This window comes from Desmodus rotundus, chromosome 8, assembly GCF_022682495.2.
Source record: "Desmodus rotundus isolate HL8 chromosome 8, HLdesRot8A.1, whole genome shotgun sequence".
Lineage (NCBI taxonomy): Eukaryota > Metazoa > Chordata > Mammalia > Chiroptera > Phyllostomidae > Desmodus > Desmodus rotundus.
Window position 1 is genome coordinate 123,638,707 of NC_071394.1, and position 20,871 is coordinate 123,659,577.

The window sequence follows — 20,871 nt, forward strand, 5'->3', positions numbered from 1 at the left end:
TTGAAAACCTGAAAAACTAGAAGTACAACTAAGATACAAAATTTTTCATTTTAATCAACTGAAATCTAAATCTAATTTCACACATACGGCTAGTGGCTACTCTACAAACAACTCAAAGCAAATTCTCATTACACCAAAAAAACACCCAAAACACATAGTTTGCTAAAAGTCTGCCATGCAGCACCACTCTTATAAAGAAGAATAGGCATGTAGATAGTTTTTTTTAATTACTCCCCCTACCTTGAATACTTTTGCATAGTTGGTGAGAAAAACAGAGGAAACCCTCGTATAGAAGAAAAGATTCTAGCATCACCCTAGAATTATTCTTCACAGCTTGAAGGCCCCTGAAGATCAATTAGTCTGACCTCTTCAAAGTCACAGAGCTGGGACCAGCATTCAGTTCCTTTGACTCACCAGACAACTGAACCATAAAGATTCCACCCAATACTGGCTAAGTCTACAATGATTCCACAAGAAGAACATGGAAGGAAATAGCAAGGTATCCTGGTTTTTACCCAGAGATTTCTCCTTATCTGAAAGAACAAAGAGCTTCGTTCCCCAGGTATTTCTACAGCAGTACTTAGGTTGCCAATTGTACCCTGGCTGGCATGGCTCAGTTGACTGGAGCATTATCCTGTAAGCTAAAAGGTTACGGCTTCAATTCCTGGTCAGGGTACATGCCTAGGTTATGTGTGGGTTTAGTCCCTGGTCGGGCCACATACAAAAGGAGCAACCGATCGATGTTTCTCTCTCACATTGATATTTCTCTCCCTCTCTCTCCCACCCTTCCCATCTCTCTAAGATCACTGAACATGTCCTCAGGTGACATGGATGGGTTAATTAATTAATTGCCAACTGGCTTTTCTCGAATTAACAGTACCAGGCCCCTATAAAAAAAAAATTCAGTGAACTGTGTCTTTAGATGCCAATTACAAGGCAGAGGATCCCTCTCTTCCACAGTCAGGAAAACAATATGTGTTCATTATCTTGGGAGCCCTTATTAGTAAAAGTATCCAAGGCTGAACTTGCTTTCTGGAAAATTATGTTTTGATTCACTGAATTAAATTACTAGAAATGAAACATACTCTTGTTTTTAAAAGTTCACTTGAAGTGAGAATAAAGTGGTTTTATTTTTTTAAAACCCACAGCCTGGTGAATACACAGGACCATCTTCTCTGTCAACAAATAACACTTAAGTCAGGCTAGAGCCAGGCACACAATTTCAAGACAAGGAAACTTCAGAAGCTGCATTTACTCTTTCAGGTCACCGACATACCACTGATGAAGACAGCCCATTTATAAACAGAATCATGCCCTGGCTGGTGTGGCTCAGTGGGCTGAGTGCCAGCCTGCGAACCAAAGGGTTGATCTTTCGATTCCCAGTCAGGGCACATGCCTGGGTTTCGGGCCAGGTCTCCAGTAGGGGGCGCATGAGAGGCAACCGCACATTGATGTTTCTCTCCCTCTCTCCTTCCCTTTCCCTCTCTCTAAAAATAAATAAATAAAATCTTAAAAAAAAAAAAAACACCAGAATCATGTGACTAAACTAAACACTATTTATTTGAAGGCCCAGAACACCCTAGGCCTTTTCTTGCTGATCCTTTTACCTTCCAATCCATTAGCAGATGTGGCACTCTCTCATACCTTCAAATTCCGTCTGTGCCAATGACTAAGTTGTTTATCTCACCAATCCTTTACCACCTTAACTATAAAATAGAGACAGTGGTACCTATCTTATAGCGTGAAATGAAAACATAGTAAAAAGCATTAGCACAGTGCTAATTAGCACAGGAATGCAAAGTGGGTGGGCTTCATTCCTGAGGCTAGTGCCCTTGCTTCCTATTCACATCCCGACATCCCACCTCACATAAAAAGTTAGTTAAAATTCGAAATTTTTCATATGGGAAGGTTCTTCCTTCTAATAACTGACAATCCTATTGTTTGTATATGCATTATTTACTTTATTGTAAATGTATTAATTTATATTTTATATTGTGACTATCATGTCAACTTCTATAGGCTCATTGAAAGAGAACAGCCAGAGAGACAAGAGTGAGATAAAAAGTGAGATGAAGTATCAGTTTGAAAGGAGTAAAAGCAGGTGTCAGAGAGGTTAGAAATGGTCATTATTCCCATCTGGAAGTAAACCCCAGCTTCTCTGCATGTCCAAGTCCGAGCTATATCATTCAAAACTTCGGTTAGCCACCACCTGCATTTTCAGCCTGTAACCCAAACTGTTCTCCCCTCCATGAAAATCTATCACACTCACTGCCTGAACTGCGCACATTTCACAGAGGTGAAAATATGTTCACCGTCATGGTCTCTGAATACAGGAATCAAATATCATACTTTTAATATAGGCTTTATATTATAATGTTTTGGTCTGCTCTAAGATATTAAAATCTTAGGCAATTTAATACATAATACATAACTAAAAGAAATTAAACTAATATATATCCATGGAAAACTTGCAAGCAAAGTTATTTCTTTTATTCACACAAAACATTCTTAATGCACCATTAGTAATATTAATGCAGCTACATGCGGAAGACACATTACAGATTCCACTCCAAAGTAATCAAACATCTTTTTTCCCTTTTCTAAAATATCACAATGAGAAGGATGACAAAGTTCTAAATTTGTAGGTCAATACAGTCATAAATATTTTAATTCTGATTGCACCCTAAAATGATGCTATAGAAGGAAGTTGCTTCAAAGTTGCTGACTCGGCAGCAATTAGACCGCGGTTCTTAAGCCGTTAGGGATCACGCACTCTTTCGAGTATCTGATGATAGAAATACCTGTGGGCATTTCAAATATATACATACACATACAAAGTTTTGTGTGAGATTTGAAGGCTTCGTGCCCCATTCTCAAGTCTATTCACATACCAAGTAAAGAACCCCTGGTAAAAAAAAAGAATCCCTGTAATATGAGATAATGATTCACAGTTAATAACATTTTACTGGTATGCATTTTGCTCTTGTAGTTAACAAATTTAGGAGCGGTAGTAGAAGACTTGAAAAGGAAATGAGAGACCTGAAAAAATAAGAGTAATTTTCAGAGGAGATGGAAGAATGACTTGGGTCACCTCTCAATAAAGACTGCGAACTTACTTTGTTAAAAAGATAGAGGGAGAAAGGAAGAGGAGAGGGAAGAGGGGAGGGTGAGAGGAAGTGAGGGGGAGAGGAGGAGAGAGAAAGGGAGAGAGGGACAAATTTAAGGGAGAGGACAAACCCATAGAAAGAAAACAAATTCATTCACTCAGTCTTTCTTGATCAGGAGTATTCCTGAGCTGAGTTGAGGCAGCAGACTACAACAGAAATGCTTGGACTCAAAGTACATATTTGGTTGACTGCAGACAGAAGAGAGTCTCTCTGACCTTCAGGTTCAAACATGCCAAACACTCCTACTTTGTAAAGTATTAGTCAGTGTTTTACTTCAAGATTGCATTATTTCAGCAGCTGGACACAACATGCAGAACAGGCAATCCTGGCCTACCAGCCACTTGTGAATCTGTCCCCACTTCCGATCAAAGGAATGATGAGAATGCTACAAATGCAAAAGTTTCATAAACTGAAGAGTTTCCAAATCACTGCATCCTCTACAGTCTCAATCATATACATTTGCCCTGAAGAACAATGATTGTTGACTCAAAGTTACACATTCAACATACCAAAAATTACTAAACTAAAAATGTTCAATAATGAGACATGGTTCTCTGCAGTTTAGAGTACCATAAATAGAACTTGTATTTAATAATTTTCTCCTTATAATTAACTATAATTTTAGAAGCATAAAAGACAATGCATTGGAACATTTTTGTTTCAAGCCAAGAATTGCATTCAATATTTGAAACTATATATAAGACTAAATATTAGCAACATATGAACTGTTTCTGTTTTTGGCTTTCAGCTGTAACAATATGGAAACTATACACTTCCATTTAATCCATTAGTGGGATTTCCAGCACCAATATCAAAATAAAGTATTTAATACTACCATGCAGGTTCTTCCCCCATTGAAGTAATACAGCATCAGAAATATTTCTTATGGGAATGTGCAGAGCTAGGTCAATGTCAGAAAGAAAGGATAAAAAAGGAGTATTCCTTTCATATTTGAGCAGCCTAACTTTTAAATGCCTATTTTTTTTAATTTGGTGTTGCTTTTCTTTCTGATGATAAAAGCATACTGAAATTCTTAACTACAGAAAATCATAAGAAGGAAATAAAGTCTATTACAATTGCACCACAGACAAAGCAAAGTATTAATAGTAACCACTTCTTTCTAGTAGTTTTTGACCCTATATATGGATACCAGGTTTTGTACATAAAATTGGAGTGCTACAAGTCCTACAGTTTGTTTGTTTGTTTGTTTGTTTGTTTGTTTTTTCGTATGTGAATATTTTCCTCCATTATTAATTACACTTAAAATCTGGGAGGTTAATTGACTTCACAGTGCTTCAAAATGTAGATATCATAGTATAATTAAGGGAATTCTAGGACATTTAGAACTATAGTAAATATCCGTCATCTCTCAGCACACTTTAGCTAGTAAGTAAAGCATTTATAACACTGTAATAACATACAACACTGTATATAGTAAGAGATATATATGTGTTTGCTGTTATTATTTAAAACAAATACCACATTTAACTTGCTGACCTGGAATGGAGTGTTAAAACACATACAACAGGTTACACTCTTCCCAATATTTCAAAGGGAACCAGATTTAGTGCAGAAGTAAACCAGCCACGTGTGATTTTTTTGAGACTAGCACAAAATTAGGGCTATTCCCCCATTACCTCTTTTTGCTGTCGTTCCAGTTCTCTCATGCGTATATCTCTTGCTTCTGCCCGAGCAGCCCGTTTCGCTGCCAGCCTTGCCTCTGCCTAGAAAGTAATACAAAGATCCAGCTTTACTTAGTGACAGCAACCACCACTACTTCTACACTGGCGCAGAGGGTAAGGAGCAACTGGGACATGACCTTCCATGGGTTGGGGGCAGTGATGGGGCAAGATACTACCTATCAGCAGTTTGTCTAACTTCAGTCAGCTCCTATACACTTATTTTTTTTCATTACTCCCAGAGACTCTCATGAACTCTGGGCCTTACCTTTAACTGCTTGTCTTGATTACACACTCAAAAAATTCCACACAATTCACTATATGTCTCTCCAAACTCACTTTTTCCAGAATATCTTTCCTTATCAATTCAATCATACAAATTAGAAATATCAGAACCAGCTTCTATTTCATTTTGGGCACTGCCAATATCCGGTCTCCAAGTATGTTCAATTCTTTACCCCTGAGTTTCTCACAAACCCAGCTTGGCCTTTTTTATTCCCACTGTTTCTGCTTCTTTCAGGAACTCTTCATCTCTCTCTTTAAATGGAGACATAATTCACATATCATCAAATTCACCACTGAAAAGTATACAATTCAGTGGTTTTTAGTATATTCACAAGGCTGCACACAAGTATCACTACTATCTAATTCTAGGATATTTTCATCATTAAGAAAAAAAGAAAACATACTCAATAGTAGTCACTCCTCATTACCCCCTCCTTCCAGCTCCTGGCAACAGTGATCTACTGGGGTGGCCAAAAAGTCCATTTAGTTTTTTCCATAGAATAAAAGACTCATTTTTCACTTTCACCAATAACTTTATTGATTTGGATATTCTGAGTATGTCAGCTATCTCCCACTACTGGCTTCTAGTGGGGAAGACCAGGGGTGCTGCTAAATATCTTCCAATGCATAAGACAGCCCACAGCAAAGAATGTTTTGGCCAAAATGTCAACAGTATAAGAAACTTTGTAAACCACTTTGACATGCCCAATCAGTCACAGCACCTTCTCCATACGCTGCACAAATCTTCTTTTGCATTTCTACCTTTCCTGAAATAATAAAGCATAGTACACCAAAAATGTTACAGATCTTCTTCCATCTTCACTATTAAAATGGCTGCACAAAAATTCACTAATTGTGCTAAGTTTTTTTTTTAAATACACGCTGATATGACGGTTGTCACAATACAATCTAACAACATCACTTGGAGAGAAGTTAAAGACAACTAAGTACAACTAGAACCACTGTATGGAAAAAGCTAAATGAACTTTTTCGCCAGCCGAATACTTTGTCTCTATAAATTTGCCTGTTCTGACATTTAATATAAATGGAACCATACAATACGAACTCTCCCTCCTTTGCTTGGAAAACGCAACTGTCTCCAAATCCATCTAGTTGCCTCCAGAATTTGCCCTATAATTCATCTTCTATGTGGTTACTGACTGTCAATCTGTCTTTCAAAACACATTTCTGATCACGTCACTCTGCTCTATAATTCTCCACTGTCTCCTCACTGCTAATGGTTAAAGCAAAAACTGCATGGACTGGCACAAAGAGAATCCAAGAGAGGAGAAGACAAGCAAAAACAGAAATAGGGTTCCTCCCAGGCAGACCTCTGCCTTATTTCCCAGAACTTGCTCCACAGACAACAGATGCTCCCATCTGCTTCCATTCCTGGACTCTGCTGTGCTCTATTAAGCCTCTCTTCAGAGACCGTTTGCTTGGCAGGAGGTATTCTTTTATTCTAAAATACTACCTTCTATGAAGAATGCCCCTCTTTCATAGAACAATACATGTGCACATGCCTGCACTGTGGCTCTGTTAGGCTGCATTAAAATCACATGCTTCTGTCACCCCACAACTTGCATGACTCAATGTCTGCTAAGTAAACAAAAGAATTTCAAGCCATGAGCCAAAGTCTCAAGGAAATGAGACAAGGAAATAGCACGATGCACCACATGAAACACAAATCTCTTTGGTTTCTATCCTGTAGTGGTTTCCTCTGTTCTTAGCCACATCCTAACTCTGATTTCCATCTCCCCTTCTGTTATCTACAGCGGCTGTTTCTTCTCATTTGTTACATCTACGCCCAAGTCTCATACTAAGAAGTGACTCAACCAATGTTCAAAAGGGTCTACTGCGTGTGAGCAATTATGCTACATGCTAAAAATACAGAATAAGATATGACATCTCTGCCCTAAAGAAGCCCATGATCTCGTTGAGGGAGACAGAAACACAATGCTTATCTTCTCATAAGCAAGAGGGAGCAATCAAGTTATGCCTGGCAAGGTCACAGCAGGCTTCTATGAGGAGGAGACGGTTTAATCGTTAACACTTACTCAACTACCCAATTTTGGCAATTTCCCAGTCTGTGTAAATGGCCTTTCAGTAGCAAAAACCCTATGAAGTAACAGCAGCCTACCAACCTCAAGCTCTGAACATTACATGACCGCAGCAATTAGTCTTCTCACATGAATTTTAACTTGGCCTCTAGCTTTGAAACACCTATACCCCACTTTATTTTATAAAGGACTATATATATATATATAGTATATATTCATTATATATATTATATATATATATATATATATATATATAGAGAGAGAGAGAGAGAGAGAGAGAGAGAGAGAGAGACAAAGAGAGAGAGATTGAGAGAGTCAGTCTGTCTTCTTTGTCCCTCTAGGAGTGGGCAGCACTTTCCTACTAGAATTTGTATTTTACAGAAAAAGACTGCAAATCTAAGTTATGCTTCAGCGGATAGCAAATACCTTTTTAAATTACAAAGTATCATTTTCCTGGGAAAAATTTTCAGACCTTTTTTTAATTTAAGAAAGCAGTAACAGCCAGGCATGGTAGTGTGCGCCTGTAGTCCCAGCTACTCGGGAGGCTGAGGCAGGAGGATCGCCTGAGCCCAGGAGTTCTGGGCTGTAGTGCGCTATGCCGATCGGGTGCCCGCACTAAGTTCGGCATCAATATGGTGACTTCTTGGGAGCAGGGGGGACACCAGGTTGCCTAAGGAGGAGTGAACCGGCCCAGGTCAGAAAGCCATAACAATGTGTAGAAATTTTCATTTCTCTGTATATTAGCTTTGTACTTGTCACCTCCCTTACAAATTTATCAAGAATGCTAATTTCATGCTTCTAATATCTGTGGCCAATTTTGCACAATAGATACTAAAAGGTGACTTTGCTCACTAAACCGAAATTATATATCATGGAATCTGTTCCCTAATAAAACTTCTTTCATAACGAAAGGGAAAGGAAACTGACAGCTGTGTAACAGAAAGAACAGGGACCTCAGAGCCACAAAAGCACCCTTCCCTTCCCTTTGTTACTTGGCCAACTTGATCAAAACCCCGATGTTACTTCCCTCAGAGATGGTGCTGAAGAAGGCCACTAAATAAGCTTAAGAGGCATAAACAGCATATAAAACTACTCCCTGTGGTTCTTTGGCTACATTGCTTCCAGATGCCTGAGGCAGCGCGGACAGGAGAAAGGAGGAGCTGATGGTAATTCCGATGCGGGAGACAGAACGTGTGCTCTACACCCCTAGTCAGCGCTTTCAACCTTTCTCAGGTCGTGGAACACTTAAACTAATTACTAACATTCTGCAGCACACAAAAATACACATTTTTTTGCTGATCTCACAAAAAAAATAAGTATAATTTTGACTCATTCATACCAGATGGCTCTTGTGTTGGCTGATGTCATTTTTTTTTATCTGACAAGCTAAGGGAAAAGGGGTCAGTGCTCCTAACAAAATAGTCAGGTTTTGAATGTTTTAAAAATTCTTGAGGCCCACTGGTTGAAAAATCACTGCTTATACTGACACATTTTTTTAAACAGACCAATTATAGCCACGAAACCAGAAAAGTCGGCATTCATGCTGCCTGTCACTACCAGAACCAATAAGTAGAGACAAGGATTGAATCTGTTTGGGCACTTTATTCAGATGCCAGCAATCTGAGAAGACAGTGAGTTACATACCCTCAAAAACTGTCTTAACATCTCATCCCAAGCCAACTTTTTTTATATGGAGAAGGAAAGAGTAGGTAAGGGGTTTGGAAAAAGGTAAGATAAAGAGTTACGGTCCAGTAGCAATTTTCCTAGTATTTCTTTATCTGCTGATCTTTACCAATTTACCCGAGTCTTCCCTCCCTGTAATACAATGGCTGAGATATCAGCTGGATCACTTGCAGACCTCCTGGAGCACAAAGGATGCAATGCTTGTAGACCTCCTGGAGTCATGCATTCCAGTTCCTGGAATAACAGCTTTCCACATGCATTAATCAGTTAAGCCTTTCCACTGTGGCTGAAGCTAAAAGCTTTAACTCTTGAGTTCCACTATGGGCTACACAAAGTATACCTCTAGGTAGTAACACTGGCATCTTTCCCTTAGAATACAATCAATCGCATGAAAGAGCTGCTACAGATTTAACACCCACTTCACACATATAGAATAAATGGGGCATAATAAAGGACCACAAAAATTTATCTAAGTTCAAAATAAAGTTGGTTAAAAAATTAAACACAGAATTACCATTTGATCCAATAATTCTACTTCTGATACGTAGACCAAAGATTGAAAGCAGAAACCAAATGGATATTTGTATGCCACTGTTCATAAGCAGCATTATTCATACTAGTAAAAAAGTGGGAAGGACTCGAACGTCCATCAATGGATGAATGATAAACAAAATGTGTTATCTATGTGTATGAAAACAAGAGTGCTGTAATATATCATAAATTCCTTACTGGGCAGGTCATGGTGGGTAGTCATGCCCCAGCCCTGTAACTTCTTTAGTGAAAGGTTTTTAAGCAAGCCCTGTCTATTGTTCTTGGCATCTAGGTGAACACACCTTTGAAATGCCAGAAGTAATACCCTCAAGGCATAGCCGCCCTCAAGAGAGCACATAATCTGGTTAACATGTAATCCAATCCCTTCCTTGCTTTCTCCAGCCTTCATGTAATCTTCCTTACATTCCCTCCTTAACTCTAAATGCAGGGAAGAGAAATTGCAAAGGGCTATGCTAGGAAGCATTGGAAATCTTGCTCCCCAGCATATGTTATTAGTTTTGACTCAAACTCTTATTAAAATTTACTACAGGTTTGGGCATCTTTAGGTCAATACACAGACACATGGAATACTATTCATCCTTACAAAAAAGGAAATTTGACAAAAATGTAAGAACATGAAAGACAATGTTAAGTGAAATAAGCCAGATACAGAAGAATAAATATTGTGCGATTCTGCGTATATAAAGTACCTAAGAACAAATACCATGGGAACGGAAAGTGCAACAGTAGTTGCCGGGGCTGGGGGAGGAGGAAACGGGGAGTTACTAAATATGTAACGCGTTTCAGCATAGGATGATGAAAAAGTTCTGCAGACAGATGGTGGTCACGGCTGCACAACAATGTAAACGTCCTTAATGCCACTGCACTGTACATTTAAAAATGATTAAAATGGTAGACCCTGTTATGTACATTTTACCACTTCTAGGAAACTGAGATTCAAAAGTTACCTGTGAAGTCTAGTAGTTCATGGACCAGGTCTCTAAAATTGATTCTAATCATTACACTTTCACACATTAGGCACATTGAAGCAGATTAAAGAAAGTAATACCCAATTAGATAGACATAAAAATGTATTCTTCCTAGGGCAGTGAAAATGGTAACACAGAAAGTAAAGATACATTTGGATAGAATTAAATTCCTTTTCACTAAATGGGCAAATGGGAAACAAAAATGACAGCAAAAATCGTGGGGCTTTGATCACATCTGAAAAAATTCGTTAGGTTGTATTAACCCCTCAACCCTCTAAATTTATATAATGTCCACTTTATCAGTGAACTAATCATTAAAATCAGTATAATGACTGATCAGTGAGAAAGAACTTCTAAGAAGAAATGAGAATTGATTACGTAGTACAGTTTGAGTACTTCTACATTAGGGACTTTTCCTTCATCATCAGAGTTTTATATGTATGCTTTTTTGGAATTTGAGAAAACAAAAGCAGATGCGATGCAATAAAAGACAACTCCATTTTAAAATGGACAAAGGAACTGAATAAACATTTCTCTAAAGAAAATATACAAATGGGCTATAAGCACATAAAAGATACTTAACATCATTAGTCACCAGGAAAATATAAATCAAAACCACACTGAGATACCATTTCCCATCCACTAGATAGCTAAATTTTTTTTTTAATTAACCAAAAATAACTTGTTGCCAAGGATGTAGAGAAATCAGAACCTTCATACAATGCTGGTAGAAATGTAAAATGGTGCAGCCTCTACTGAAAACAGCTTAGCAGTTCCTCAAAACATTAAACATAGGCAGTAACACCCAGCATCCACCTCTATATATGTACCGAAGAGAAATGAGAACATATTGCAACACAAAATCTTGTACATGAATGATCATTAGCAGCATTGCTCGTAACAGCCTAAACAAATGGGCACAACCCAAATGTTCATCAACTAATAAATGGATGAACAAAATGTGGCAGTATCCACACAACAGCATATTATTCAGCCATAAAAGGAAATACTGATAGCAGCTACAACATGGATGGCCTTAAAACCATTATGCTAAGTGATAAAAGCCAAACACAGAAGGACACATCTTGCATAATTCCATTTATATAAAATGTGCAGAACTGACAAAGCTGGGGCAAGGGGAAGATGGAGAGTGACCGCTTATTGTTATGGGGTTTCTTTTTGTGCTGACGAAATGTTCTGCAATTTCAGAAAGTGGTTAGTGTTGCACATCCTCGTAAATACACTAAACACCACTGAAACTGTATACTTTAAAATAATAAATTTTATGGTATGTAAATTATATCTCAATTTTAAATTTTTTTCACAGGTGATACTGGGTATATAAAAAATGTAATGCCTAAGATAAACTAATAGTAAAATATGTAAAATTTCAATACTTAAAATTCAATATATAAAACAGGAGAAAAGGAATCTAATGATTTAGTTTGAAAATGCCAGCTTAATTAAACATTTTTAAATTGGTCTTTAGTGGTATACATTATGAATTTCCAGCAAAAGGATAAAATAATACAGCATTTCTCAGACTCACAGGACACCACGACCAAAGAAACCCTAAGAAATTCTTCCAGGATCATGCTCCAAGGAACACATGTGGGACATAATGATGAAACGTATGGCAGTGTATCCGAATCCAACTCAAACTGTACTCATTCTGTTAAGGGGTACCCTTACCTCTAAACTTCGCATTTATAAAGTTAAATAATGTTACCAGAATAATCTCACAATTAAAACTTCAACTTTCAAAATAATGTGGAAGATGAGGCCTCACACTAATGTACCCTATCTTGCCGTGTGTAATGCACTCCCACGTGTAATACATACCCATGTTTTTGGCCCAAACTTTCAGGAAAAAAATCTTTTGTTTTAATTTGTTAATTAATTTATTTATTTATTTATATTTAGAAAAAAATGATTATTGTATTCCAGGGTATTATTTTACATACAAATATCATTATTGCTTTCTAGAGTTATACTTTTAATGCATAAGCATAAATGAAAGAATTTAAAACATTTATATACATATGGAATCAGTATTACCCATGTATATATAATGCACATTCTTATTTTTCCCTCAAAGATTTGGGCAAAAAAGTTCATATTACATATGGCAAAATACATATTTTTGGCACAAAATATGTGTAATTACCATTTTTTTGAGCACTTACTTATTAGCAAAGCTAAGTGCTTATTTTCCTCTAATCCACAAAGTAACTCCTTGAGATACAGAAAGGCTCAGTAACTTGCCCAAAGCTGCTGGCCAGCAAGTGTTGGAGCTGAGAGTCACACCCTAAGAATCTGATTTCAGTTAATGCTCTTCCCCATGTTGCCACACTGTATCTTCAAACCCCAATTATAAGAGCATATCTCAGACAAATAATACAAGTTTACTTTGGATAAATGATTCTAGGATTTTCAATTTAGCATGGATTCTTTCTTTTCTGTGAAACTGTACTATCTGGCTCTTTATTTCTTTGGCCATGACTTTACCCCAAATGTAGATCACCCTCTCCTTTGCTGTACACAGCCCTTCCTTTCATCTTTTTACCCATTTTCAATTACCAGCCAATGAGAATGACTCAAATCTAACATCTCAAACTGACCAAAATCAAAACCTCCATTTCTGTCTAGTGGGTGAATGAAAGCAACCTCATCTTCCCCCAATGAAGAGGGCTTGCTTCCGTATTTTCCAGTCTACAGAAATGACACCCTTGTCACACCTGTCCAAAACGCAAGCTCTCAGGGCCTCCTGCTTCCTAACCAAACCTTCCTTTACAATATCCCTAGAATCTAGCCTTTCATTTCCACTCCAACAGACTCTCTCTTCCAAGCGGGCCCTTACCACTTTCACCTAGAATACTCTGTTTCCTAATTCTAACTGCACTGTCTCCATTTCAGCTCTCCTCCCACCCTTGCTCTTCCATACTGTACACTGTTGAATTAACCTGCCTTCAACACCAAGAAACAAGTGAGATAAAACATCCTAAAATATGACTAGCCATAATATATTTTATGATGCCTAATACACAAAAGCATCCTTATGCTTTCTGAATTTTAAATATGGATTCTGTTACTGCTTTGGGTAAACAAACACAAGAGAACAGGCTAAAATAAACGTTGCGGTAGCTCCCAGTGGTACGCCAAGTCCAAAACTTAGTTAAGGCCCATCCTATCATAAATCTTTCATGTGTCTGGGAGGTCTGCAGGCAAGGCAGGAGCTATCCAACCCACAGGACAGCACTTACTATCCCCTGGAATATAATCCACAAGTCAGATTTCATCTGGGACTATTATTTGAAAAAAAGGTTATGTTTATTTTTTAATTTTTCTTAAGATTTTATTTGTTTATTTTTAGAGAGAAGGGAGGGGAGGAGGAGAGGGAGAGAAACATCTGTGTGAGAGAGATACACCTATCCATTGCCTCTCACCTGCCCCCAGCTGGGGACCTGGCCTGCAAAAGAGGCGCATGCCCTGACTGGGAATCAAACCTGCAACCTTTTGGTTCACAGGCCGGCACTCAATCCACTGAGCCACACCAGACCAAGCTGTTTATTTTTTTTTTTTTTAAGTTTGATTCCATTATCCTAAGATTCAAAGCAAGAGAATTAATTTTAAGTTATAAAACAATATACGCTATATTGTTATTTAACTTAGAAAACTCCATCCTCCCCAGAGACTTTGCCTCAAGTATCTGATCTCCCTTCTGTCTTCAATTTCTCCCTCTGTTGGTTTGTTCTTCTCATCACAAGTACATTCAAAGACCCTCCCACCATTTTTTTAATTGATGAAGATTTACAATTCCTTACCAAAAATTATAAATGCTTATTTTCTTATGTCTCCACAGTTGAGGCCCTTAAACACAATCTCTCCTATCTCTAAAAAACAAACAAAAAGTTCCATCCTGGTTAAATGCTACCTTGTCTTCTCTTTATAGCCAACTTTTCTAGCACCTTCTTCCTCACTTCCCATTCTCATTCAAAGCATTCTGGCTTCGGTCTAAATCACTTTACTGAAATTGCTCATGCAAGTCACTAATGACCTCTGACTACCAAACCCAGCAAAATCACTCTCATCTCACTCATCCTTTTGGGACTTCCACCATCTCTGACCACTCAATGCCTACTTAGAAATATAACCTCTTGGCTTTCTGTAATACTAGTCTCCCCTGGTTTCCCTTTTGACTCTCTAACCTCTCTTCCTCAGAATCATTCATGGGTTCATTTTCCTCTGCTAGCTGCTTCAATTTTAATATAACCAGTGCTTCCGGGCTGGATCTCACTTTTTCCACTCTGTGTGCCCTCCCTGGGTAACACTGGTAGTCTGCAAATCTGTACGTCGTACCCAGACTTTTCTCCACAGTCCTATTCCAACGGGCTCTTAAACACTGGGGCTGTGTTTCCCATGCCCCAACCTCTCTCCATCCATACTGAGCTATTATTCTGGCAGTTTCTCACATGGTTCTAGTTGTTTCACACCCTGTGCCTGTAGAGTCCTTAGGAAACAATACACAAAAACCCATAAAACAATTGAGATAGGTATTAGAACTTTTAGAACGTGGACAGGAAGGACATCTTTTTATTTTATTAAAGTGGTCCCCTGTTGTGGTGGTGGGTAGATAGGCCTGTGGGTGGGGTGTGAAACAAAGGGCCCTAAACTTGGTTTGTAATGCCTTCTTTCCCCTTCCTGCCTGTCTTTTTAAAGAAAACATCAGAACCAACTGTCACAAGATGCTGACGTCAGTTAATGCTGGGTGGTGGACCATGGATACTCATGATCAGAACTGCTTGGCATTTAATATTTCCCAGAAAGAGTAATACATGAAAACGCACTCTCAAGTGCCTTTATAAAAAGGAAAACCTCTGGTTTTACAACGTCTGCCCTACCGTGGTCATGTGACAGTGCTGCAGAGACACAAATTCAATTCTCGCGATTGGACAGAAACGCCCTGAACTGGCCTGAGTCTGGTGTTGCCAGCCTGCATGCACATACATACTACAAACCCGTGCAACTGGCGTGCGCAACAGGGACAGGAACGATCTCTACCTTTACAGACTACGCTCTCATTTCAGCAAATCTGAAATACAGAGTTCTAGGAAAGTGAAACATTCAAGGAAAATGACTAATTTAAGTAGCTAAGACTCAGAGTTTACTGTTTAATTTTGTTTATTCTTCCATGGCACTCATGCCCAAAGAACCCTGAAAGACAAATTAAGAGACATAATATTTATTGTGTTGCTATGGCTTCCAAACCAACAAATAAAAATCATCACTCAATTTCCTAGCAACATCCCTTTAGTAGAAAATCTTAGGTACCATTTCCCTTCAATCTTACAATGTAATTATATTTAACCACCTTTTTTAAAGCTTTTGATAGGTGAAGAGCAAATATTTAAATTTTTCTGAGAATTAGCACTAACATGTATTAAGATAAAATTGAGGGATTTTTAACCCATTTTCTTCTGATGTCAAACAACTATATCTGCCTTTTATTCAAAGACCTTTTGAGAGCAAAATATTCTTTTGGAATGAGTGCAGGAACTTAAGATTGCAGACTTTATTACTGAGGTCTAAAAAGAACCTAGTAAAAAGCACAAGAAAACTGAAACTCTGAATCTGTGAGGACACACGTAACCACAGTGGAAAATGTGGATGGGTTTGAGCAGATGTACTGAGACGAAAAGGTGTTGCCAGTACTGTCTTCACATTTAGGTGAGTGATGTTGTGCTATTAGAAGTTTTTAAATCCAAATTCCTGAAGTCACAGGAATGGTGAAGATTACGGCAGTGATTATACCAAATATTTTTTCAGTATCACTGACACAAAACTAAGTCTTGGGGTTCAATAATCCTCCCTTAATTCTGGTTAGAGGGACAAATCAGGAACAGAGACAGACTGAGAGTAACACTGGCTATCACAGAGCCAGAGCCAGGCTGGGCATGGAGCAGGCAGCTGGAAGAGAGCGCTGCTCCAACCACACCTCCCAGCCTCCTCTGCCTTAGTTCCAGTGAGTAAATGGGGGAAGAAAATGGAGACAGGTCTGTCCTTGCTGGGAACTGGCTGAAATCATGCACTAATGCCAATAGAAGAAATCCCAAATGACTGCAGGACAACTTGGATTTACTCTTTCAAAGGATTTGTCTAATAAAAGCAATAAGAGGGAGAATTTTGATTTTTTTAAAAACTGGGTAGAAATGGAAAGAAGAACATTCACTTTTTATCATTCTGGAAAAATAACTCATATTTCATAATCTTTTATAAACTTTTGTGTACATCACTGAACAGTTAAAGGTATTATTTTATGCCCTAGCCAGTGTGGTTCAGTTGGTTGGAGCGTTATCCCACACACCAACAGGCCGGGGGTCAGCGCAGATACCTAGGTTGCGGGTTCCGGGTGCATACAGAGCAACAGACTGATGTTTCTCTCGCACATCAGTTATTCTCTCTCTCTCTCCCACTTTCTCTCTAAAGTAAATACATATATCCTTGGGTGAGGACTAAAAAAAGGGGGGGGGGTTCTGTTAGGTTGTTTGTTTTTAAAAGATTTTATTTATTTATTTTTAGAGAAAGGGGAAGTGAGGGAGAAAGACAGGGAGCGAAACATCAATGTGTGGTTGCCTCTTGCACGCCCCCTGCTGGGGACCTGGCCCACAACCCAGGCATGTGCCCTGACTGGGAATTGAACCGGTTACCCTTTGGTTCACAGACCAGGACTCAATCCACTGAGTCACACCAGCCAGGGCAAAAGGTTTTGGGTTTTTTTTTTTAAAGATTTTATTGATTTATTTTTTAGAGAGAGGGAAAGGGAAGGAGAAAGAGAGTGAGAGAAGCATTGATTTGCAAAAGACTTGGTTGCCTCTCACACACCCCTTACTGGGGACGTGCCCCTCAACCCAGGGATGTGCCCTGACGGGGAATCAAACCAGAGACCTTTTGGTTTGCCAGGCAATGCCCAACCCAGTGAGCTACACCAGTAGGCAAAAAAAGTTATTTTAAATAAGAGTAATTCTACCCCCTATGGAGTTACTTTTTCAGACAAATTCAATTTGCACAGAACAATCTGAACTAAACACATATAATGATCAAAAAAGTGTCAGAATTAAGAAAGACTTGAGACTTGACTTTGAAATCTTAGATCTCTTTAAGGCTCACCCTGAGAAGTGATTTACTTCAACTCCATACTTTCTCCCTAGAAAATCTCACCCACACTCTTGATTTAAATTACCTTCTACATGCTGACAAGTCTCAAAGGTTATCTTCAGCCAAGACCTCTCCTCTGACTCCTTGGTCTATACGCCCAAACTGCCTCTTCAAAGTCTCCACTCCGGGCCTCAAAGGCCCCTGAACAAATGCCAACATAAATTCATGGTCTTCCTCCCCAAACCTCCTCCCCACTCTATCTACCCAGATGCACAAGCCAAAGCCAAGCCAGGGTGAGGATTAAATGCATTTAATGTACTTAGAGCTGTGCCTGGTACATCACAAGAGCTCAGCAATGTTAGGTGTTATTTTTGTTGATCTTTGAATTCTCAATGCTCTTCCAGCCTCAAAAGCTTGTCAGTCTTCTTCTGACTGGAAAGCTCTTCCCACCATCTGACAACTCCCTTTCCCCTAAAGAACTCCACTCACCCTTCAAAACTCAGGGGTAAGGGTGCTTCCTCAGGGAAGCCTTCCTTGCCACACCCTCTGTAATAAAACCACTTATGTTTACTCAAAGCACTTAACACAGTTGTAAATACATACAGTACCGTGTTCCCTCAATTCTAAGAACACCACTAACTGTGATACACACTGACAATCACACCTTTCAATTTCAGAAAAGAAATCACCATACTAAATGCAAACATTAATTTTGAAGGAAAAAAGGAACTGAAAATTGAAAAACTAGTGCATTAGGTAATTACTTGCTTAGTGTCTCTATCTTCTCTAGAAACTAAGCTACATAAGGGAAATGACCATGGTATTTCCTGCCCATTCCATATCCTCTGTTCCCAACACATCTGTCAAGAGCAGACGTTCAATAAACAGTTACTGAACAAATGACATTCAAAACTCATGTTTTGTTAAAACTCCATTCTCAAATGAAAGATGGTATTAATGCTCTTAATTATTGCTGACTATGGTAATTCTTTGCATTTTTAAAAGCTGCTATCCTTGTGATAAGTTTTTTATCCTTAATTTGCCATGGCCTAAAAATGAACACATTACTCAAATAAAAAAACAAAATAACTATGAGATCATCAGCTCTATTAAGCGATCACAATTATCATTCCATTAAATAATAACAATGGACAGTATCTTTTATCTTCTTATGACAAGGAAAGGAATTATTCAAAAGCTATACATGTTCAGAATAATGGCAGAATTCTGTTTTTAAGTCCCAAAGTCCCTTAAAACTATACACTATACACTATAAACACACACAGTCCTGCCTCCCCCTGGGACAGTATCTTTTAAACTAAGCACAATTCTTCCCTTTGTATTCTTCTCAGGCTGCTAGTCCATAATCAAAAACCACACATTTTTGCTTCTCATTACCAGATGCCTAGAGCAGCTATTACCTCGTTAGACAACAAAATGAAATCTAATCAAGTGTCCATTAACAAATAAATGGATAAACAAACTAGAGAAATGCAAACTAAAACCACAAGAGGTATCACTTCATACCTGTCAGAACGGCTCTCATCAATTAGAAAACAACAACGTCATGAGGATGTGCAGAAAGGGGGCCCCCTGTGAACTGCTGGTGGGAATGGAGACTGGCGCGGCCACTAGAGAAAACACTATGGAGGTGCCTCAAAAAATTAAAAACAGAACTGCCTTATGACCCAGCAATTCCACTTCTGGATCTATATGTGAAGGAACCCAAAACACTGAAAGAATACATGCCCCTCCACGTTCATTACAGTGTTACTTACAGTAGCCAAGCTATGGAAGCAACCCAAGTGTCCATGAATAGATGAGTGGATAAAAAAGCTGTGGGGATACTTACAATGGGATATTGCTTGGCCATTTAAAAGAACAAAATCTTACCATCTGCTACAACATGGATGGGCCTAGAGGTTATTATGCTAAGGAAAGTCAGTCAGTCAGTGAAACACAAATACCACACAATTTCACTTACATGTGGAATCTAAAGAACAATATAAACAACAAACAATACAGAAACAGACTCACAGACACAGTGAACAGACTGATGGCTGCCAGAAAGGAGGAGGGTTGTGGGACTGGGTGAAAAAGGTGAAGGGATTAGAAGTTACAAATAGTCATGGGAATGTAAAGTACAGCATAGGGACATAGTCAGTAATAACGTAATAACTGTGTATGGTACAGTTATTAAATAAGAAAAAACCATAAAACTCCTAGAAGAAAATAAAAGCAGTAAGCTCCTTGATATCAAAGTTGATGATGATTTTTTGGATTTGTCACCAAAAGCAAAGGCAACAACAAAAGCAAAAACAAAAATGTAAACTACATCAAACTAAAAAGCTTCTGCACAGCAAAGGAAAGCACCAACAAAATAAAAAGGCAATCTATAGAATGGGAGAAAATATTTGTAAATCATATATATATACTTGATAAGGGGTTAATATCCAAAATATAGAAATAGGACTTCCGGCCCAGATGGAGGCGTAGGTAGACACACTGTGCCTCCTCACACAACCAAAAGAAGGACAACAACAATTTAAAAACAAAAAACAACCAGAAAATCGAACTGTATGTAAGTCTAACAACCAAGGAAATAAAGAAGGAACATTCATCCAGACCGGTAGGAAGGGCGGAGACGGGCATCCGGGCGGAGAGGACTCGCGGCAAGGCGGACCAAGAGAGGTGGTGGATTGTGGAGCGGGGTGGGCAAAGCTGCAGCTGGCTGGGGAAGCAGCAGATGGTGGACCAGGTGACAGACCGCATAACGCACAGTTCCAGCGCAGGGAAATAAAGCCTCAAACCACTGATTGAAAACACTCGCGGCAGCAGGAGAACCTCCCAGCCTCACAGGAGAGTTCGTTGGAGAGACCCACAAGGGCCTAGAACATACATAAACCCACCCACTCGGGAATCAGCACCAGAGGGGCCCAATGTGATAGTGGGTAGTGGAGGAAATGACTGAAATCCGGCAGAGAGTGGTGCAAGCGCCATTGCTCCCTCTCAGACCCCTCCCCAACAAACAGCATCACAGAGCAGTGACCAGTGTTACCCCGCCCTGGTGAACACCTAAGGCTCCGCCCCTTTATGTAACAGGTGCACCAAGACCAAAAAAAAAGGCCCAAATGAAAGAACAGATCAAAGCTCCAGAAAAAATACAACTAAGCAATGAAGAAATAGCCAACCTATCAGATGCATAGTTCAAACACTGGTAATCAGGAAGCTAACAGAATTGGTTGAATTTGGTCACAAATTATATGAAAAAATGAAGGCTATGCTAAGAGAAACAAAGGAAAATGCACAGGGAACCAATAGT

At 38.9% G+C, this 20,871-nt stretch overlaps 1 protein-coding gene across 20 annotated transcripts in view; it reads right to left on the minus strand.

Annotated features, from left to right (window-relative positions):
* Nucleotides 1-20,871, minus strand: part of LRRFIP2 (LRR binding FLII interacting protein 2) — a 98,143-nt gene that overhangs the window by 60,256 nt on the left and 17,016 nt on the right. For 13 of the 20 annotated variants that reach the window (XM_053930232.2, XM_053930229.2, XM_053930230.2 and 10 more), the window contains exons 3-4: nucleotides 4,805-4,891; nucleotides 3,502-3,552 (exon numbers count right to left, since the gene is read on the minus strand). In XM_053930232.2, the coding sequence (XP_053786207.1) occupies nucleotides 3,502-3,552; nucleotides 4,805-4,891 (138 nt within the window). The remainder of the gene's footprint in view (nucleotides 1-3,501; nucleotides 3,553-4,804; nucleotides 4,892-20,871) is intronic. The other 7 variants (XM_053930235.2, XM_053930233.2, XM_053930234.2 and 4 more) reach the window with 1 other exon arrangement.